The sequence below is a fragment of the Cenococcum geophilum genome (genome assembly GCF_001692895.1).
Source record: "Cenococcum geophilum 1.58 unplaced genomic scaffold K441scaffold_94, whole genome shotgun sequence".
NCBI classification, from domain to species: domain Eukaryota; kingdom Fungi; phylum Ascomycota; class Dothideomycetes; order Gloniales; family Gloniaceae; genus Cenococcum; species Cenococcum geophilum.
In genome coordinates this window covers 155,548-178,299 of record NW_027137652.1, presented here as the reverse complement: position 1 = coordinate 178,299, position 22,752 = coordinate 155,548, and the positions used below count along the sequence as shown (strand labels likewise).

The following is a 22,752-nucleotide window of genomic DNA, read 5'->3' as shown; positions in this document are numbered from 1 at the left end:
TTAAATATAAGACCCTAAGATAGATTAATTAAGAAACTAGATAACTATTAAGAATAATAAAACGCGTATATTTAGTATTAGAGGTAGAGTAAATATTATAGAATAAACAAATATTCGCTTTAGTGCATTTTAAGTAAAAGGGCGGTTATTAAGAGGATGGACTCGCTAATATAATATAAACTAACCCCTCTTTTATATAATAAGAATATAGAGATAGTATAATTTCACTAAGCAATAATATTATAGCAATAGTGTAAGTATAACGTTAGGTATATAAAGAAGAAGAAGCTTTAGGTATAATAAGCAATAATATTAACTAAATTAATTAAATGGATATTATACCTTTAGTAAATAACTTAAAGATATTAAGCGTCTTTAAGGATAAAGATAAGGAGGGAGATGGTATTATGGACGCTTTAAGTATAATATTATAACTACTAAGAAAGGAGTTAGAAGTAGCTAGTTAGTTAATTAAGGTATAGTTTAGAATAGAGCTAATAAAACTATATAATAAGGAATAGTAACTAAGGTTATATAATCTGCTATATATTAAATAAGAGGAATAAAAGGAACTTATATACCTTATATATAAGACGTACTTTATATATAAGGAGGATTTCTTAAAAGTATGGTTATATATTTAAAGGACTATAATCCCTACCTAGATAGTTCTTTTTTCCTTATAGTAAATCTTAAAATATAATTAGAGTTAATCTATTAGGTAACTACTCCATTAGTTATTATTATATTATTAACTTCTTATTTACTTATATACCTCGCCCATTAATAAGTCCACCGTAGTTTCTACTATAAGGCTTCGTTACATTACTCTACTATTTATTAGTGCTTTAAACTACTAATCTTACCACTTAACTTATAAATTTAGGTATTGTCTTTAAATTCCTTTAAGGGTTTAAGGCTCTACTATTAGCTCCTTTTAGTCCTATAGGCCTTTACTTTTCCTAATTATTAGCTACTTAATCCTTATATACTTAGCTTTTTTTTTTAGCTAATACCTAGTTCGCTTTTTATCTTTAATATACTATAGATATATATTCTCTAGGCATTCCTACTACTATTATCCGTTTAAGTATTCTTTTATAAGAAATCTTTTTAGTTAAAGTATTAAGTCTTCTAATTTTTAAACTTCTATTAGATACCATCTATATATATACTTAGCATTTTTATACTATTACTCGTCTAGTGCCTAATATATCCTTATAGGGTATTTCCAATTCCTTTTCTTTAGGTTCTTATATATTTTATATATATTGTTTATATATATAATCTATAATAGCGTATAGTATACTAAGTGCTTTAGGTTAACTCTTAACTTATCTTTATTTTTAAGTTTAAGTTTAAACCTTTACTATGCCGATCTAAATGTTATAACTTTATTTGTAGGTACTAAGATGCGTTTTTTACTCCTCTAGTCCTCTCATTATTCTTTTAGGTCCTTTAATATTATAATTGAGGCTCCTTTAATATAAGTTATAGCCTTCTTTATAATTAGGTGGTTTTAAATAACTTATTTATCTAACTATATATAGAAATCTTCCTACTTATTATTATGCCTTTACCTATACCACTTTTAGTATAGCTGCTAGAGTATATACGGCTTATCCATAAAGAAGTATCTTCTTATTACTACGTTGTAATAGCCCTTTATATATCATTCTTTAAATCTAGTAGAGATCCCTAGATCCTTTTTATTTTCTAGTTTAATAAGCTACTTAGCTCTTAGTATACCTACTTTAGGCCTATTAGTAATTCATTATATAGGTGCTCTGTTCCTTATATAACCTAATATACTAGATCTCTTATCTAGTTTCTATTCTTGCTATATAATAATTCTTTACCTAAATTCCTTTATAGTTTCTTTTGGTTTACATCTTATAGATAAATCCTTAAAGCCTTTTTACTTCTTAATCTTAGTATTAATATCTTAATCCTATTGCTAAGTCCTATTTATAATTTCTTTAATAGTCCTTATTCTATTGCTAAAATCCTAGTCCTATAAAATTCTTAATCCTAAGCTTGCTTCTATCTTAAGTTTTACTTTAGCCTTAGTTTAACTAGGCTTTTATAGTATTCTTATCTTATTTTAAGTGTCTTAAATCTTACTTATCTTATCTTAAAAGTCTTATATCTTTAGGAAACTTTATTCTAAGCCTATTTATATATTACTAAACTAAGCCGTTACCATACTCTATTGGTTATCGTCTATTATAGGTCCTTAAGCCTACCTTATCTTATCTTAAGAATCTTAGTTATCTCTTATCTCGTCCTAAGAATTTTAAGCTTATAGCCTTTTGCCTTTATTAAGTGCTAAAGTAGTTCGCTATCCTACTTCTCTTACATCTTATAAAGTAATAGATATTATATCTAGTAGGGTTTTAATCCCTACTAATATTCCTTATTCTATAGTGGAATTATCCTTTACCTCTTATATAATATCTCTAAGGTCTATATACTCCTAGTAAGCTGCCTTTATTACCTTATTGTTATAGAATATTTTACCTATATTAAACTTATTATCCTTAATATCTAATCTATAAACTAGTTTATTGGTTTCTTTAAACTTTAATAATTTTAGCTTCTATAGCTAATAGCTTACGCTATACTTAGCGTTTTTATAAATTTAGTATGCGTTATTATAGCAAAACGTAAAACTTTTAATTAAACATTTTTTTATTCCTTATAGTATATTATCATCCCTCTATATATATATATCGTCTACTAGTCTTATTTCTTTTACTATATAGTAACTCTAACTTTTATAGTCTTTAATATAGTAACTATATTTTCTATAATTTATATAAGCTCCCTTTTTAACCTATTTTTCTTGCTATAAAGTCTACCTAAACGTCTTCTGTTATTAAGATCCCTAGTTTAGCCTCTACTTCTTAAACCTTTAATTACTTAATTCTTATCCTTTAGGTTTCTATAATTTTTTATTTTATTTTCTAGATTCTTTAGTACCGCTTAGGTCTATTAGCTCTGCGCTATACTATAGTTTTTAACTTTAACTTTATTATTATATGCCCTACGCCTTATATAACTATAAAACTCTATCTTAACCCTTTTTAGTTTACTCTCTTTAGTAAATCCTATTATTAATCTTAATTGCTTAATTAATTAGATTTCTAAGAGTATCCGCATCTTCTATTAGGATAATTACGTCCTAGACTTTTACCTTAAGTCCCTATTTATACTATGCTATAAGCGCCTTATTATTCTATTTAACCGATATTACTAACGTTTAAAACTATATTATATACTTAATTACTAAAGTCTTTTATACTAGGTTTTAAAGCTTTTTTTTAACTATTATAGTTACTTCCGGGTCTTTAAATATTTATATTAATTATTCTATAAACCTATTTTAACTTAAGAATATATACTAGACCTTCTAGTTAGTAGTTATTATACTATATTCTTGCATTTCTATAAGGTAAGATTTAAACTACTTAAGTACTCTTCCCGTTAAGAATAATCCTACGTAAGCGATTTAATCTATAGGTGTTCCTAGTTTAACTCCTTCCTATATAACCTTAAAGTGCATTTATATAAGAAATCCCTTAAGCTTTAACTTCTCCCCTAAAAATCGCTTAATTAAGGGTAACTTAACCTTAGCTACTCTAATTCCACTAATCCTTTCTTTAAGTATCTTATTATTATCTATTAATTGGTTAACTATTTCCTATAGCTGTCCAACGGTAACTAGCTAAGAGTTAGTATCTTCTGCTATACTAGTATTATTACCTAATTTTAATATAGTTGCTACCGTTAACGGCGTCGTGGCTAATACTTTTAGTGGTATATTATTTAACTTCTTTTACTATAACCTTAGTAGTAAATGTATAATAAAGCCTTATAGGAAATACTACGGTAGACTTATTAATAGGCTAGGTATATAGGTATAGAATAGTCAACAATATAAATATAACTAGTAGAGTGGTTACCTAATAGATTTACTATAAAGGAGAGAACTATCTAGGTAGGGACTATGGTCCTTTAAATACACAATTATACTTCTAAGAAATCCCCTTTATACGTAAGGTACGTGTTATACGTATTATACGTACGTTCCCTTCATACACTACGTACACTACGTACAACGTTATATAACCTCGGCTACTATTCCTCATCACATGATACGTACGTTCCCTTCATACACTACGTACACTACGTACAACGTTATATAACCTCGGCTACTATTCCTCATCACATGGCTCTATCGGCTCCATCCTAGACCGTGCCTGGATTAACTAACTAGCTTCTTCCGACTCTTCTCCAAGTAGTCGTAACATCGTACTTAAAGCGTCCGTAACAGTGGCCAAGCCACCCCCAATCTCCTCCCCTCCCTCTCCTCCCTCCTATTACTTAGCGCTAAGCTATTATATCGTCGTACGTCCGAACTAGGTGGGTAATAACATAGTTATTAGTTATTAGGCATTAAAAATATTTAGTATATAAAGCTTTAAATTATAATTATAATCTACTGTATTATATCCTACGTAGAGGGCTCTGTATTAAAGCTCTGCAGTCTAAATATATGCTATATTTATGACCAATATATTCTTTAGGCCCGGCTTAAGTAGGGCGCCTTAGTTACTGCAGTAGATCCTTACCTAGCAGTAACTAAGGCGCCTTAATCTTACTACTACTTTTAAATTAAGCAAAAGCTCTATATAGGGGGGTCCCAGGGGGTCTCCCCCTAGAAAATCTCATCTCTATATATATTAATTAAAGTTTATATAATAAAGCTCTAAATTAAAGCTTTGGGTTAACTAATTGGCTTATTACACTCGGGTCAAAATTTGCGTTGGGGGACCAACGTTCCGCATGTTTTTGGGGTTGATTTTGATGTCAATTTGATTTTGATTTTCGTAGGAGGCCCGTGCACTGTCTCGTCTGGGTGGCTAAGACGTTAACCGCCACAACGCCAAATTCAGCCGTTGGTTCCAACACCGACCACGTTGTCCACTGTCCTCAACCCTTTTTAACTTCAAAAGCGAGTATGGCCGGTGCGGGTCGGCCGCCCTCCCTGCTTGTGGTGGCGACATCAAGTGCCAAATCATTTAGATTACCCGTTAGATATCATTCCTAAGCGTACTCTCGCAGCTTGACTATTCCACACTAGTACTACTGCTGCTTTAAACATGAAAAACTAAAGTTCTATAGTGTTCAGTAGCTCTACAAACAAAGTGATCTCTTTCAGGCAAGACTTGGGACACTTGTAAACGTACAAAAGAGAGTTCCTTTAATCGTTGATCTCTACGTTCTCCAATTGCCACGCGTTTAGAACTTCTCGCGATGATGTTGTGTACGGATGCTGAGGGCCTAGGACATGATTCCACAGGTGGAAGCATTTTTCCATTAGTGAAACAGCCTCGTTGTTGCGGATTTGGCCCTTCAGCGTGAATGCGAGATTGTTCATATCGCATTGTAGCAAACCGGCCCGTGTATGTAACGACTAGTATCCTTCGATGCAGCCTTCCAACGTAGCGAGAAGGCTACCGTCCAAGACTAGCGTAAGCAAGCTGACTTTACCAGACTGGCGTTAAGATCGGCGAATCTAGGAAAAGCTACCACTACCCTGAAACCTGTCTATAAACTCTGGGTGTGGTGCTTCGCAGGGCTAGCGAGATTAGCCGAATCCAGGGCAGGATCAAGGACGCGGGGTCGAAAGACGCCGACACTGACGGCACACAGGCAAATACCTGCTGTGGAGAGTGGTGGCTATACCGTTGAGGACGAAAATTAAGTGGTGGGAGCCCACCATCGCTCTAGAACAGATGGTCTTCCAGTCTTTGGGTGGGGCTTAGGACCCGTTATTGGTTTTCTTCGAGACGGCGACTGCGCTAGCGAAGTGGGAACTTAGGAGGATTGTGGAAATATAATTGAGATGAGCAATCTAACATAGTCCTAGCAACAATTTGATAGCGTGTAGAGTCATGTATAATTACCTACAGAAAGTCATTGGTCGATTTGGCGAATACGAGATTAAGCCACCACTATATAATATTTTGATCGTTTTTTACCTCCCCTTCTACCACCCTATACACCAACTATGGTATATTAAAAGAAAACAAATCAACAGAAGCATCCTCCTAAGGTTATTTTATTAATATAGGCCCTATATTGCATGGGGTACTCTGCCTTAAAAATATAACTTAAAAATGGGCTGCCAAAGTTAATAATTATATTGATTATTCGCCAAGCACAAAAACACCCTAGTGACCCCTTTCGTAAAGCTTTGCGTACGGGACGTCCTCTAAAGCTTAATGCACGAGCTAAACGACGTTTGGTAAGGTTTATGGCCAACCAACCCTTTAAAATAATTACCTTTATATTAACACCGTTAAAATCGGGTTACCGCATATATATTAATACTACGCGACATTACCTTGCTAAAAACCACTACTATGCCTTCCGTCCTCGGAAGAAGCCTTATCTAAGGCCTTACTATAAGACTTTAAGATTTCAGTGGGCCCGAATATATAGAGATTTGTAGTTAAGCGACTAGGCTTTAGTTAGCTTTTCTAACAAATTAACATTTAAGCTTAGAATTAATATAAGTCCCCCCTGGACATGTTGTAAAATAGGCGAAGCCTATAAGTTAAAGAACCTTAAGCTTACATTTAAATTAGGAAGGAGCTTTGTAGGTATTTAGGGCGAGATCTCACTTAATTTTAAGGGAAGATTCGTAATATTAAAAAAAGGAGCACGGATAAACTCTTATAGGTATATTAACAAGATCCTAACACTCTATACAGCTCCTTTCTACGTTAAGAGAATACTTAAATACGGTAACGCTGTTTTTATATAGGATGGAGCTGGGTACTATACGTTAAAGGCTACCTTATAGCACCTCGAAGATCTTAAAATATAGGTGCTCCCTTGGCCTGCGCAGTCGCCCGATCTAAATCCTATTAAGCACCTTTGGAGGATTATGAAGCTTCGGATATCTAAGAGACGCCACTTAATCCACAATCTACAAGAGATGGAGGCCGTACTATAAGAGGAATGGGATAAATTGACCCCTGCCGATTGGAGGGCGTGTATTAAGTGTATGAGGAAGCGTTGCGAATTAGTGATTAAAGCTAAGGGAGGCTCGATTAAATATTAGGGCTCTACCACACTAAAATATTCTCTAGATACAAATCTATCATATATTTAAATTGCTTTAGGATTGCTTGCGAATTGCTCAGAGTCTTCTGCTAAAATTGGTGGGGTAGACGTTATCGATTCGCGTTTTTAGCTTCGGCTAATCACTTTCTGTAGGTGACTGTACCTGCAATCTCAATGCAACTGAAATAAGTTTGGCATCCAGATTCCGCTGATAGGGATGCCTCGCCAAAGGCCCAAGCATGCCTAGGTTGTGCCTGCCAAGTTGTGGGTCTCGTTTTGGGTCCCGTTTTGGGTCCCGTTGTGATCCCCGCGGTGGATTCCCAGCCGGTGGCGCGGATCGATACCTGCTGTTCTACGAGCAGTAGACAATCTTTGGCGGGCTCCAAACCTCAGGGATCTCGCTATTTGGCCCAGAGAGCGTCCTGCGCACTCAGCGCTCCTAGTTTGTTCATTGTAGGATGCCCTTAATCAGAAATCCAGAAGGGCGGAGTTGTAGTATTTCGAGGTTGAAGGGAGAATTCCTGTTAATAGCTTCTTAGGCTTAACGCCAATATGCATCAGATCAAGGCTGCTCTCCACCATCCTCATTCTTCCAAGTGCCGGCATAATGGTGCGTAACTAACGGCGGGCTCAGACCTTCTTTGTCTTTATATGTATTCGACGACGCCGCAAATGCATATCCGGGCATGATTAAGACATCGCCGACCAGCTTCGGTTCCCTGAGTTTCGAGATACTCTCAATAGGGACGGTCGTGTTGAGAGTCAGCTCCAGGCTCTTGAGGACGCTGAATGTGAATCTCCTCGGACCTGTCATATCCACCACATCCCCAGTCATGGCGAGCGTCAAATCCGCAAGCGAAACGTTGTGTTCTGCCGTCTTGTTATGCAATCCCTCTAGAATGTCTTCGATGACCATCGACATGTGCGGTAGGCCCGGTTTTGCCATGATGGTCCAGCTCGCGAACTGGCGGACGAAGGCAAACTCCCAGCCCACGTCAAACTCCCAACCCACCACGAGACTGGCTTTGCTCTTGTATTGCGCGGGGATCCACTCGTCGATGGGTATTCCTTCGCAGGAGACGTCGAGATCGGACCAGACGCCGCCTTGGTCGAGGAGCAGCAGGTAGCGGAGGATGTCGGCTTTGAGAATGGGGATGGTGAGACCAAGGTGGGTTTCGACGATGTCGGGACGGGATGCGAACGCCTTCGCAACATAGGCATCGGCCGAGGCGTCTGTCATGAACTCGGATCGGTAGTTTGGGTTGTTCTTGATGCAGCTATCGGTCCATTCTCGCGTTTGATTGTTTAGAGCACTCGGGCCCAGCTTGTACCATAGAATCTCTGGTATTTTGGTGGGTAGCAGTGGTTGCGCGGGCGGCGGTCGGTTATGGAGACCCCAGAAGTGGTAGAGGAAGGCGAGGGCGCACAAGGTAATGAGCGCGGTGGAATTGAGAAATTTAAGGCCTAACGGCCGATGTGAGAACAGCATGGCCGCCTGCTTCGACGGTAACGAGGGAATCGCTGACGACCTGACGGTGTCTAAGGAAAAGAGTGGAATGATCCGACATATGGAGTGTTTTTATGCGCACCCAGAAGCAGTCTGATTAAAAGCTGAGTTCAAGGTTGTCCTCCGTTAATGGGGTCGCCAGGCGGACTTATTATCCCCCTGTCATGCGTGGACTGAGACAGTGTTCACCGCAATTATAGTAATATCCCTCGCACAGATAGGGTGCTATATTTTGTGGCCCGTGCGCGGAAAACATCAAAACTTAAGAGTTTCGGTTTGGTGATGCAGCAGAACGACCTACCGCCTATGCATGCACCTCTTTAGTTGGTGCGCACGGGCCGCATTTTATAGAGCGTTATTATCTATGCAAGGAATAGCCGCCTTGGGCCGCCCCATTTTTTTCCGTGGGTGACCTAGGAACTAATTAGTCCCAACGGCATCAAATCCATTACCCTCAGACTCCAGACCGACCCCAAAAATCCTTCCAGTACGCATAATACCCCCTTGTACCAATTATAAGACGGCTAAAGGGGTCGGCCGGCGCTAAGGTGCAGGAGGCACAGCGAGGTGGACATTGATTGATTATTGGAAGGGACTATCGGGCGTAAGTATGATCTTGAGTCACATCAGTTTTCCTTGTCAAAGACCACTTAGGGGTTCGTGAGGGATGCCTATATGAGACATGCCAAATCATACGGTATATTAACAAAGAGATCATGTAGGCAGAGCAAGAGGCACAGCGGAAGAGTCAAACCGCACCATACACCAAGAATCTCAGTCAAATTTGCCAGGAGGCTACAAAACGAACAGCTCGAATAACTAGGTATCCTCAACATTGAGCCGAACATCCCAATTTCTCTTAACTGAACGAATGCTATAGCGAATAAGGGGGGTTTTACGCCCTGTTATTATTGTAGACCATTCGGAACCAAAGAACCGCCGTCTTATGTTTAGGTGCCTCCAGGGCTCATTTCTAGCAGCCGCTGCTCCAGCCTGCTGTGCCGCTTTCATGGGCCACGCGCCACGGATCCAGGTATATCTGCCTGTTCCTCTGTTTTCACTACTACAGGCCTGCAGTCTTTGATTCTGTAATCCATTTTCTCTGCGATTGCTTTTCACCTGCTTGATGCTCTACTGTTCTTTCTCCAGTACACCGCTGCATTCGTCTCACCAAACGCGACTCTGAGTAACCCGCATGATACGCCTGCTCCCCGTGGCTCTGGTAGCCTGGCTCCTGACTGCTGTGTCATGTGTGGACTTCATCAATCCTCCACCATTTGGAAAGGAGGGCGATTTCAGCCGCAACCCCATCTATCCCGAAGAGTCGACCCTTAACATTCAATGGACTACAGGAAAGGAGGACAAGCCTGTGTCCATAACGCTCTACCAACTGAATGGCACGCAATACATGGAGCCATCGGAATACATCATCTGTGAGAAAACCGACCTTTTGGACCAGGTTTTTGGATCTGTGCAATACTAAGCCATGTTTACAGAGAACAACCAGCTTTCCCTGGCTCGTGAGAACGGGCAAAAACCTGACCTTTTCCAATATGTTCTGGATGTCCATCTTCGAAGAGGGTAGCCTCCGAAGCGACGCAAACAGCCACTACTTCAACATCTCCTCCGATGACACCTCCCCACCCCCAACGACATCAACCAGCGCTGGTACTACCTCGTCCACCTTATCCACCTCGCTGACCTCCACACCTAGTGACGCGCCCATCTCCAAGCCTAGCACTGCGCCCACCTCCACCTCTTCACCAGCACCCTCCGGCGGCTTAACCACAGGAGCCAAGATCGGGATTGGCGTCGGCATCCCCGTTGCAATGGCCCTCGGCATCGGCGCTAGCTTCTTCATCTTCAAACGCAGGAAACACGACAAAAACAGCCGGATGACACCCGTGCCACAAGGTGACTACCACCGCGGCGGCTACCACAACGGCCCCGGCGCCCCGGCGGGCTATTACGGAGAAGCGCTCGAGGGCCCGCTCAAACCGCCCGTGGAAATGGCTCATTCCCGGCCAGAGGCTGAGCTAGACTCGACACCTCGGCATCATCAAACCATGCATAAGGCGCCTGCTGTGGGCATGCCAGAAGAGCCCTTACGCTACGAGCTACACGCGCCGTATCCGCAATAGCAACAGCCGTAGCGGGCGGCCATAGGGTGTTGTAGCGTTTTCTTGTTTCAGGGGTATTTATATATGAGATATGAATAAAAAGTCGTCCGTCGCCTCCCCTTTGCTCCTCCGTCCATCGTCGCAAGGGCGCCGCCGGTTGTATACCCCCTAAAGACACGTCACCACGACGCTGGCCACCACAACCAACGATTCCACCACAACCGGTCTGCCACAGAGCAGACGACCTCCATTACAACCAGTCCGCCGTAGGGCAGACGACCTCCTCCACAACCGGTCTGCTGCAGAGCAGACGACCTCCTCCACAACCAGTCTGCCGTAGGGCAGACGACCTCCTCTACAACCAGTCTGCTGCAGGGCAGACGACCCCTCTATAACCAGTCTGCTGTAGGGCAGACGACCTCCTCTACAACCAGTTTGCTGCAGAGCAGACGACCTCCTCTACAACCAGTCTGCTGCAGAGTAGACAACCTCCTCCACAACCAGTCTGCTGCAGAGCAGACGACCTCCTATAACCAGTCTGCCGTAGGGCAGACGACCTCCTCTACAACCAGTCTGCCGTAGGGCAGACGACCTCCTCTACAACTAGTCTGCTGCAGAGCAGACAACCTCCTACAACCAGTCTACGGCTGTCGCGCTACAGGCGATCGAACCGTAGAGGACCGCAGGCGTACCGTAGGCGCACCGCAGGCGTACCGCAGACGATGCACTGCTAGGGTAGCTATAGTAGGGGATAGGGGAAGGGGGCTGGCCCGTGTTACCATTAGCACGTTAAATATAAGGTGTATAGGCGAATTGGTGTTTATACCCTATACAGACAACCTCGTGAAAATTTTCCTATGGGAGTGGGTTTATGTAACGAGGTTCGCCCTTATAAAATACCCGTTTTCTAGAACGTAAATCTAGGATTAGTAGGTTACTTTTGGGGAGAGTACCTATTAATTACTAATTCCCTACCCATTTCTTTAGCGAGGAGGAATAGGGTACAGAATTAAACAGTCATATAGGGGTAATTGGTAGCTACTTTCAAGTTAGTAAGCTATATGGTTTCTCTTATTCTTATATGCAAAACTACGTTAAAAATCTATCTTTTAGAGCGCTTTTTCTACTCTACGAAGGCCGACGGTTTTGAAAACCGGCCATCTGCCAAAACGCAAGGAACGCCAAAATCTCTACCTTTTGGAATTTGTATACAATTTCAACCCAACACCTAAAACTCTTAATTAAAGTATTATGCGATAGAGAAGAAGCAGGTTAGTTATTCCATAAAATTTTACGATAGTTAAATTTAAGGCGCAATTGCTATTTATTTGTTATCGCGGGCCTAGAATGCGCAAAATACTCGCTTAAAAAATTGGCCGGTTTTCAAAACCGGCGGCCTCCGTAGGAACGGCAGAATACGGCAGAAATAGATAAAAGAGCCAGGATTTCCTTAGTGCGATTTTCTTGGTATAAACTAGACCATAGTGAGCAAAATATCAGGACAAAACACCAATAGGCTAGGAGCTCCCCCTAGTATTTAAAACGGGCCAGAGTGTCCACTTAGCTACTAGTACATGTTAAGCTGCCTAGAAAGGATTCATGTATATAGAACTATAGCGCCATAGCCTAGAGGCTGCATGCGCAGTATTGTACGTAGTATAATACAATTGGATATAAAAAAAATAAAGAATAAAAAAAAGAATAAAAAGTCAGAAAAACTACTTATACGACACTTTTTTTTCGTTCAGCATATGCGGGCCCAGAATTGGTCCCCTTTCTAAAACTCAACGCACGGGCGTTTGAGCACGCATTCGATTTGTCGAGACGCACCCGTCCTAAGAACGTAACTGTCTAGAGAATGCCCCCGTCTTGATACGCCACCGTCCTAAGAACACGGCCGTCTTCAGAACATGACCGTCTCAAGACGCACCCGTCCTAAGAACGTAACTGTCTGGAGAATTGCCCCCGTCTCGAGACGCCACCGTCCTAAGAACATGGCCGTCTTCAGAACATGACCATCTCGAGACGCACCCATCCCAAGAACGTGACTGTCTGGAGAATGCTTCCGTCTTAAGACGTCACTGTGAGCCTCCCAGGAACGATCCTCCTAGGAGAGCTACACAACCTCTCAGCACGTGAGCACCCTATCGTCCCCGGAGCCTCCAGGTCCTAGGAAATCATGAGTGATCCTCTCCGAGATCTGCAATCTCGTGTTACGGGACCAAATGGTGCAAAGTCGGAACGAACTTACTAAAAGACCGTGATCCCTTTAGAGAAATGTGGACGAGTTTAACGTTCTTTCGTGTCTTTGCCTATAATTACTATTAAAAATTCCTTAGCCTTTGCACATAAGATAGCCTATTCTTACAAGATACAAAAGAAATTTTCCAACTAAAATTACCCGCCGCAATCGCTCCTTGCTGAATCTGAAATTGCAGCATTAGCAGAGTAAATCCATGTTCCAAGCAGATGCAGCGCTTTATAAGACGGTACTGTGTACGTCATAGCTATGTTGTTGTAGGTGCTCCTTGTTGTCTAGCGGCACTTTACAGAGGTTGCATTTAATATGTTTCAGTAAGGTTTTCAATATCAATACTGCCAATCAGATTGATCAATATTGTTACTAATCTATATTGGCGAGTATTGGCGAGTATTGGCGATATTTGCAATATTTGCAGATCTTGTTGGTACCCCTTAAAAAATTTCAACCTTAATATTGAACGGATAGATTATTAAATATTATAGCTTCTAAAGCAGACTTATTACTTTTTATACCTATATTAGACTCCTTTAATATAGAGGAGTCGTTAAACCGCTAGCAAAAGAAGACTTCCAACCTATAGACATATACTTAGGCTCTGGACGAAGATAAGGATACACACTATAAGAGAATAAGGCTTATGTACTGTAAATATTATATAATAACAGTACATTGCTTAAAATCTACTATAAACTTTTGAAATTACCTAAGAACTAAGCATAATATCCACTTAGAAAAGTAAGAGGGCCCTATTTATATAAAAACCCATAATTAACTTTAATATCTCTATATATAGCTCCGCGATATAGAGTAGTTAAATAATATTAATACGCTTACCCTTTAAAATACCCTAAATTGGGAAGTTATTGCTGCAGCGCTTATTTCCTTAATTACCGTACAAAGACTCCTATTTAGAATAGTTAAATAACTAAAGTTTTATATATTTTGCAAGGTCCTTAATCTAGAGGTTAAGGGTTATATTACAACGGCTTACTTTACGGTTAATAATATAATCTAGAATATATTTATAGTGCAGAAGGATATCGTACAAAAGAAGCTTTAATTAGCAATATTTAAGGTTTATCTCTTACTAGATATCTAGACGTCCCTAAATTAATATCTTTTGCTTAGGGTTTATATATACTTTATAGATCAAAATAAAAGATTAAAAAGAGGCCTTTTTGTGCTTTATACAACTCTATTATATAATAGAGAGAATTAGTTTTAAACGCTGCTTCTAATACTTTAGGACTATAGTATCGTATAGAGACTTAGTGCTATTATCGCTAATAATACATCTATAAATAACGTCCTATATTATACGATTTAGAAGTATCTTTAAGAAGAATATAATATAGAGTGGAAATCCATACACCAATAAATCTGGTGTAATGGCAATATTATCTACCTTACTATTAAGTCCTTCCTCTTTAAAGACTTAATTTAAGAAGATAAGCTAATATTATATAATATTAAAAAGGAGAGAGGACTTAGAGTTAACTTAAACTTTAGGAGTAGCTAATTTTAAGCTCTTAGTATACTAGGTAAACTCCATAATATTATTATATATACTTAAAGCTCACCTAGCCATATAAAAGACTTCTTTACTCTTACTTAAAGAAGAATTCTATTAGATAATTGTATAAGATAGAATAGCTAGTATTAGATGCTTTAGGTTGCCTTAGAGCATAAGTTAATAATTAATTTTTATATAAAGAAGCATGCTAAGACCTTAGGCGAAGATTTCTTAACTCTATAGGATTGGACTTCGCTTTATACAATATACAACTCCCCTCAGATCTTTAAGAGGGTAACGTTAGAAACTTAGGGACATAATATAATAATCTTAAATATTCTCTTTTTAATGGATATTCTTATAAGGCATTTCAAGCAGAGTTTTATAAGAATTCTTTTTACTTTTAAGAGTTTTTCTAATGTCGTACAATAGGAATACTATAAGGATAATAGCTACTTTAGCTAAAGGATTTAAATTAGATAGAAGGTGTTTAATAAATACTACCTAAAGTCTAATAAATCCCTATTATACGCTGTGGTAATTATCCTTTATTCTAAACGTTGTATAAAATATATCTAAGTAAATTAGGAAAAGAAATAGTAGAAAGCTACATTTAAAAAAGTTAAAAGACTTTAGGAAGATTACTAGTCGTAAGCTCTTAGGCCTAAGACACTTTTTACCTAGCTATTAGTTTTATTATATAGGCAAGCCTCTACTAAACAAGAATTAGATTTATATAATTAGATTATTAAGGATCTTAATAAGTTTTCTTAACCTTAAAGCCAAGACAAGTATAATAACTATATTACTAATCCTCTAAGTTAAATTAAAAAGCTTTCTGCCCTTAAATAATAGTTCTAAGAGCAACAGCGTGTATAATAGCCATGACTATCGCTACTGGCTATTACTATTCTATTAATTCTAGTAATAAGTAATTGTGACGGCGCTGGGGCGCGTCACCTAGTCAGGGGTTCACTTAAGACTTGGCATGTGTATATGGACGTGGCCTCACCACCTTCTCTTGCTCCTTAGCTTAATATCTTCGTAATACAGCATTCGTTCGCTTCTTCTTGCAAGCATTCATTCAAGTCTCTGTCGAGACATTTGTTTAATAGTTTGAGCCGTCACAGTAATAAACCAGAACGATCCTTTTTAGGAGGGCGTTGTACGATCTTATAGAAGAGGATATAAATGGGTGTTAAGAGTCTTAAAAGAGTAGAATATTTAAAATAATGGCAGCGAACTAAGCTCTTACTTAAGGTAGTTTAACTCATTTTTCGTATAGAGCTTTTAATTTAATAGTATTTATCTTAATTATCTACATATATACTGATCTGTTTTGGTTTTATTGTATAAAACAACTACTTAGCTTATATAGCATATTAAGCTATAGATCTTATATAAGTGCTACTAATAACCCTAATAGCTAGATGTGTGCTAATATGTACTAAATAAAAGTTTATACGTACCTTATGCAAGAATAATTACGTTTTAGGCCATAGCCCTAGGCTCGTTATTAATTAATAACGGTACCGCTACTGTACCGTCCCTACTATTGCTACTAAGCCCTGCTTATAGCAAGCGTAGAGGTCTACTATTATTACCTCTATCTTTATCTTATACGGAGCAGCGGGATATATAGTTACGCTATTTATAATTCCTATATACTTCGCTAAAGTACCTAGGTACCTAACGATATAATAAAAACGGGTAGTAGCCTAGGCGAGTGCCGAGGTACGTAGTATATAGGTTACCTACTACCCAACCCTAAGATTATATAAGGATGGCGTTAATATATAAAGGCTGGTGCGAAGCTATCTAATAAGGGGAGATCGCGCCTTATATAAACTCTATATCCTGCCCTAGAAGGGCTAGTAATATATAGCTCTATAAACTATAACACTAGGGAGCTAACTACTGCTATCCTATAATAAGGATGGGGTTAGCGTTAGCGCCGGTAAGGGTAATGGCGGCGGCGGCAGCGTTATAGAGGATGAGAGCCCTAAGTTAATATTAGCTTTATATAATCTATCTAGAGAATATATATATATTATTGTTGCTATTATTAGTAAGGTGAAGTTAAAGTTAAAGTAAAGGGTTAATGTTAAAAGATTATATAAAGGCGCGCTATTACGTAACTAGATTACATAGCTTAAGTTATATAATTATATTATAAAACTGCTAATCTATACTAATAATTTATATAATATTTATTTTCAAAATAAGTATATTTCTATTATAATAATTTTATCTAAAAATTGCCAATATTCCAATATTGACACTGCAAATATTGGCTGGATTTTCGCTTATTAAAAACCTCACTAATATATTTCCCTTCCCTTATTCTTTCTAGATGCTTCCGCTTGAAATATTTGCTAAGATTACCTAGAGTGTAAAATAAGAATATATGCTCTTTAATTGGCAGCTTTTTATTGCCTAAACAAAGAAAGTATATCTTCGGTCTCCTCTCGCTATATATAGATACCTTGGCGGCTTCTAAGGCTTAGTTTAGCGGGTTAACAGCCTCTTAAGATCTCAACCCCTGTTTACGCGCTTAACCCGCATAGTAAAATGCGGCTAGTAGAATTCCGCTTATGCTAGATACGCTAAGATTTACCTTTCTCTATATTGCAGTAAGCGATAATTATATTAACCGCGGTATTGCGCCAACAAACTTCTTATAGCGAGAATTCCAGTAACAATAGAATAGTTTTAATTAATTGTGTTACGCTGTTTTCTTAAAAGAACACTTAAGAGTTATCTTAATCTTCTCGCTAAACTTTATATTAGTTAACTGGCGTTTAATGTTTTTTACTACCTATTCTCTATTCTAGCTCTTTCTAACCTAAATTAGTCGCGTGTACCTTAGACACTATTTCTTATTACAGATCTTTTATTTTAGTTGCTTGCACTTATTACGCCACAAAACTTTACCTTTTAGCTTAGCTTAACATTGGACTAATCTTTAAATTTTAAGGTTCATATTAATTAATAAAAATTGCTTTAGCGTTAGTCTTTATAGCTAATTAGAGTTAATCTAACGGCTTATTTTATAAGCTGTCTTTATAATTTTATTTTAAGGCGTAAGGCTGTAAATAATTGCCTATATTTATATATTGCGGAAAATAGTACCTAATAAAGGTTCTTATATCCATATGCTATATAATTAGGTTTTATAGCGCATTACTAATATTGCCTATATATTAACTGTATTAGTTTTTCTCTATAGAAAAATAAATATTACTAATTTACTATTTTAGTTAAATGCTTTGCCTAATTTATATTAGAGGTAGTATAGTTAGGCAACCTATTTAAACCTAGTAATTTTATCTATATTTTTTATATAAGGCCTTGTAGTTGTTACAGAGTAAGTATAAGCGACAATAATATATAGCAAAGTAGATATTATTAAGCTATGTACATAAACTATGTAATAAGATCAAGACGTTGCTGTGAGGGGATCTTGTAGACAGGGGGCTATAAGGACACGATTGGAACAGGATAGATTGGTGAGAGAGATGAATCCTTGAGGAGGTAAGGCCTCTGGGATCGTGGAGACTATATACTACGGGCACGTGCCTCCGGCACGTGACCGGCGACCATCCGAGGGGCGTCCGGGGGTTGTCCTGAGGGCAACCCGAGGTGTCCGCAATAATATCCCTTACAGTTGCGTAAGGAAAGAAGGTAGGAAAACGGGAAGAAAGGGCATATATTGTTGACTTAGTTGCTTAGTTAATACGTATATAAGGTAGAATAGGGTTTAGGTTATAGTCCTAGTAGAACTTAGCAGAATTTAGTAGAACTTAGCAGAATATAGCAGAATGCCGTAGATTGCCGTTAGATTGCTATTAGATTGCCGTTAGGTTGCTATTTTATGGTTAGTCTCTAAATTACTAAGTTAGTGGAAATAGGTAAATGTGCGTAAGGTGTTACAGGGGTGTCCTATAATAGTACCCCCCTTTTAAACTTAAGCTTCTGCAAGATAGGGCTATAGTAGTTTTAGGTAGAGTTTATAAAAGTCTTTTACGGCTTATATAAGTCCTATAGAGTTAATAGGTTCCAATAAGGGCTTAGTAAAGCCTCTCTATTTTATAAGGTATATATACTAGCGTTTCTGTTTATTATACTTAATATTATTAATTATTTTAATAAAGTACTTATTTTTACTATCTACTTTAACTAGTAGGGGAGGGTTTTATATCTATCTAGGTAGGGCGTCTAATATAGGGGTAGTAGGGTAGAGGACTAACGTATAGAATATAGGGTGGATTTTAACCGTATTAGGGAGCTTTAGTTAGTAGGCGTAAGAGAAAACAACCTTCTTAATCTTATAAGGGCCAGCGTTCTTCTAATTAAGTTTCTTAGTAGGTTATTTTATATTTAGGTTTCTTATATTTAGCTAAATAAAGTTACTAATTTAGTAGGCCGGTGCTAGGGTTTATTTCTTATTCGCTACGGCTTTATAGATAAATTAGGCCTATATTATTTTATTAATAAGGAACCGTTATAGTTCCTCTATCTTTTTTATAAATTTATTTACTTCTGCAACTTATAAGGCGTAATAAGTAGGGCAAGAAATATTACTAAAAGGTTTAAAACCCATTTATAGATACTAGCCGTAATTAGCTAGGAACGGGGAGACCTTTATAGTTTCCGAGATGGAATTATTTATAGTAAACTTGGTAAATATAAGCTAGTTAATCTAGTTATTTTATAGATATAACGTATATATCTAGATATACCATTCTATTATAGCATTTACACGTTTTATTTAACCGTCTATTTCTAAGTAATATATAGTAAATAGTAGTACTTTAATGCGGAGTTAGGTAGTTAAATTTTTTTAAATATAGAGATAAACTAGCTACCTTTATTGGAGATAATTGTTTTAGGAAGTCTATAGAGTTTCTATACGTAATCTAGGAATAGTTAGGTAACGGTAAATGTTAACATATTAAGGCAGACGATTAAGTGCCTTATCTTAGATAGTTGGTCTATAACTACTATAATATTTATACAGCCTTTATTTACGGGGAGGTTAATAATAAAGTTAATTAAGATATCCTTTTATCTTCGGTCCGGAATAGGCAGTGGCTTTAGGAGGCCGTTGTACGTCTTATATAAAGCTTTAGCTTATTAGTAAATATAGTAGCTAAAGATATACCTTTATATTATATTATATATATTTGGCTAATAGTATTCTTATTAGAGCAGTTTTAGGGTTTTTCCTTAGCCTGGGTAGCCGGCTACTAATAAATTATATATATGTTTAAGGAGCTTAAGCTTAAGTTTATTATAGTTAGGTATAACTAGGCGGTTTTAGTAATATAAGCGGTTTCCATAGGCTTCGTATTTACTTAGAGAAATCTTTTTAGAGCGTCTGATACCATTATATATTAGCTTAAGCGTCTCTTAGATAAACTTATTATTTAGGTATTTATTAGCTATAATCTATTTAATTAATTAATTAGTTATTTTAAGGACGTATACCATAAGGTCTTTAGTAGGAGGGTTAAATAGTTTAGGGCGAAGTAGGGTCTAATTTTAGTAAGAGCGCGCTTCTTTTAGGGCTGGCGCGTCTTGCGAGCATCAGGTTAGGGCGTTAAGCTTTTAACCTTGCACGCCCAAGCAGTATATAATTAAAAATTGGAAATAAAATAGATATTCTAACTAGCGGGCCTAATAATAACTTAGCTGTTTTATAGTTATAAAGTACTATAGGTTTTTATAATTACTAAGGACCTTAATTAGAAATCTAGCGCCTTCTAGTTTAGGTCACTATTGTTTAAAATATCTAATAATAGCTAATAATTCCTTATCGTAGATCTCGCAGTTATATTTAGCTAGGCTTAGTTATTTTAGGAAGTATACTATAGGGTATAATACTCTATCCTCATTATATTGAGATAAAATGCCTCTAATAATATAGTTAGATAAGTCGGCTTTTATAATACTTATTTAGTTTAAGTTAAAGTATTAAAGTACGGGCGCAGTAGTAAATATAACCTTTAGATAGGTAAAGGCCTTCTTATATTCCTTATTAAAGATAAAAACTTTATCCTTTTAGGTTAGAGCTATAAGGGGTAAAACTAGGGCAGAGAAGTTATTAATAAACCGTTAGTAGAAATTAGCAAATCCTATAAAGGCTTTTATATCCTTAACATTCTTAGGTTCTTGCTAGTTTATAATTACTTTAACTTTCTTTAGGTCTATTTATATACTATTTATAAAAATAAGAAGTTTAAGGTATAGAACTTTTATTTTATAGAACTCGCATTTATCTATATCTAATTATAGACTAGCTCCGTATAGGGCTTATAGAATAAGGTTAATGTACTTCTAATATTTAATTAGGTTATTACTATATATTAGGATATTATCGATATAAGTAGTGCAGAAGATATCTAGGTAGGGGTGTAGGGTATTATTTATATAATGTTAAAATAAGCTCGGAGCGTTTATGAGGCCAAAGGGTATTACTAAGTACTTAAATAGTCTATATTGGGTACGAAATGTAGTAAGCTATTTATCTCCCTTTATAATACGGAAATAGTTAAATATAGAGATAATATTAAGCTTCGTGTAGTAACGAGCCTTACTTAGTTAGTTTAGTATCTCTTATATTAACGGGATTGGATATTAGTTCTTAATAGTAACGGCGTTAAGAGCTTAGTAGTCTATATAGAAGTATAAACTATTACCGGGTTTCTTAATAAAGATTACTAGTACGGTTATAGGCGATAAGCTTGCTCTAATAAATTCTTTACTTAGGTTCTTATTTAAATACTTTTATAGCACTTAGAGTTTGTTTTAGGATATTCTATATAAGGGTTTAAATCCGGGCTGTTTTCCTTCTTTAAGTATAATCTTATAGTTATATAGTCGGTATTCTAGTAGCTTATTAGCTTCCTTTTATAAGAATATATCTAGGCGGTAATAATACTCTACTAGTACCTTTGTGGCAGGATTAGTGTGCTTTTTTAGTGCTAAGGCCTTCTTAATATCGGCTATTATAATAGCGAAGATTATATATTTGGGTTTCTTAGTAAGTTACGCTAGCGGGGCAGCTCTAATTATACAGATATCTAGGGTACTAAGCTCGCTTAGATTGTCTATAGTTTCTTATTTAGGTTTAGGTTCAGTATTAGGTACGGAGTTAATATTAGATTTAGGTTTAGGTTCTCTAAAAATCCTTTTTATGGTAGAATGCCAGTCCTTCTAGTATTTTTGTGTATTAAGCTTAAGCTTCTACTTAGCTTAGGGTGGTATAGTAGTTAAAATTAGTTTGTAGGGTTTAGTAGAATTTCTAGATCCTTAATAGATATTAGTAAAAGTTTTATATTAGTGGAATTCGGTAGAATTCCTAGGTTAGTAGAATCTAGTAAATTCTTTAGGCGCGGGGTAGGTATTAATAGAAATCTTAGGCTAATAGATTTTAGTAGGTTTTCTAGATTTTAGTTTAGGGTTAGGGTAGTATATTATAGAGCATTCTTACTTATAATATAGGGCAGTAAATAAAGGCTTAAGGTTATTTTTATAAGGGCGCGGAGAGATTTTAGGGAAGATTTAAAGGAATGATATAAATTCTATCTAAATCTAAGGGTATATAGCTCTCGCTAAGAACAAGACATTGCGTAAAGAAGAGAAAGGAATAACAAGAGAATTATATAATTAAATAGTTAGGGGCTTGGTGGTCGATGCGTGCGTATATATACACGCGGTTTTTAATAAACTTTAATAGAATTCAATTAATCTAGCAGAATTTGGCAGAAGTTAATTAAGCTAATAGAATTTGGCAGAATTTAGTTAAAGCGTTAGAATTTATCTATTAAGTGTTTTTCTAAGACATTCCTACTATAACTAGGCTAGTCCCGTTATAGTACCCCCCCTTTTAGCTAAAGGTCTAAATAATTTAATTTTAGTTAAGACTTATAACTTATCGCGTGTCGTTTTTTCGCGTTAGGTAGCGGTGTAGGGTTTTACTAATTCTATTATTAAATAGACTAATTAGGATTTTCTATCTCCGGGATAAAAAATCATTATTAGCTTAGTTAAGGCAGTAAGCAGAACTAATATCTTTATAGTAGGTCTTAGCAAAGTAAATCTAACCAATTAAATAACTTTAACTAGCGGTTAAAGTTCTTTAATATTTTACGTATTATGTAATTATATTATAAACGCTATAACGTATTTTAAGTCTTTTTTAATTTTA

General features: G+C 36.9%; 5 protein-coding genes across 5 annotated transcripts; 2 read left to right on the top strand and 3 right to left on the bottom strand.

Moving 5' to 3' along the window:
* Positions 1–5,287: 5,287 nt before the first annotated feature.
* K441DRAFT_649059 (uncharacterized protein) lies at positions 5,288–5,444 on the bottom strand (the record flags this gene model as incomplete). Its single annotated transcript, XM_067646923.1, has 1 exon — positions 5,288–5,444. A coding segment is annotated over one exon (157 nt), but the record flags the coding sequence as incomplete, so codon positions are not given.
* A 1,803-nt stretch (positions 5,445–7,247) lies between these two features.
* K441DRAFT_709536 (glycosyltransferase family 32 protein) lies at positions 7,248–8,792 on the bottom strand (the record flags this gene model as incomplete). The annotated part of the gene is made up of 2 exons (XM_067653853.1): positions 7,717–8,792; positions 7,248–7,273 (listed from the first exon to the last, which is right to left on the bottom strand). Exons 1-2 carry the CDS (start codon positions 8,624–8,626, stop codon positions 7,248–7,250), a joined length of 936 nt encoding a protein of 311 aa, XP_067496600.1. The 5' UTR covers positions 8,627–8,792.
* Positions 8,793–9,839: 1,047 nt separating this feature from the next.
* K441DRAFT_682847 (uncharacterized protein) lies at positions 9,840–10,785 on the top strand (the record flags this gene model as incomplete). Its single annotated transcript, XM_067651625.1, has 2 exons — positions 9,840–10,103; positions 10,141–10,785. 2 exons carry the CDS (start codon positions 9,840–9,842, stop codon positions 10,783–10,785), a joined length of 909 nt encoding a protein of 302 aa, XP_067496599.1.
* Positions 10,786–14,852: 4,067 nt separating this feature from the next.
* K441DRAFT_595689 (uncharacterized protein) lies at positions 14,853–15,119 on the top strand (the record flags this gene model as incomplete). Its single annotated transcript, XM_067645010.1, has 2 exons — positions 14,853–14,960; positions 15,024–15,119. Coding segments are annotated over 2 exons (204 nt in total), but the record flags the coding sequence as incomplete, so codon positions are not given.
* Positions 15,120–16,881: 1,762 nt separating this feature from the next.
* On the bottom strand, positions 16,882–17,040 carry K441DRAFT_501355 (uncharacterized protein; the record flags this gene model as incomplete). Its single annotated transcript, XM_067642014.1, has 1 exon — positions 16,882–17,040. A coding segment is annotated over one exon (159 nt), but the record flags the coding sequence as incomplete, so codon positions are not given.
* Positions 17,041–22,752: the final 5,712 nt, after the last annotated feature.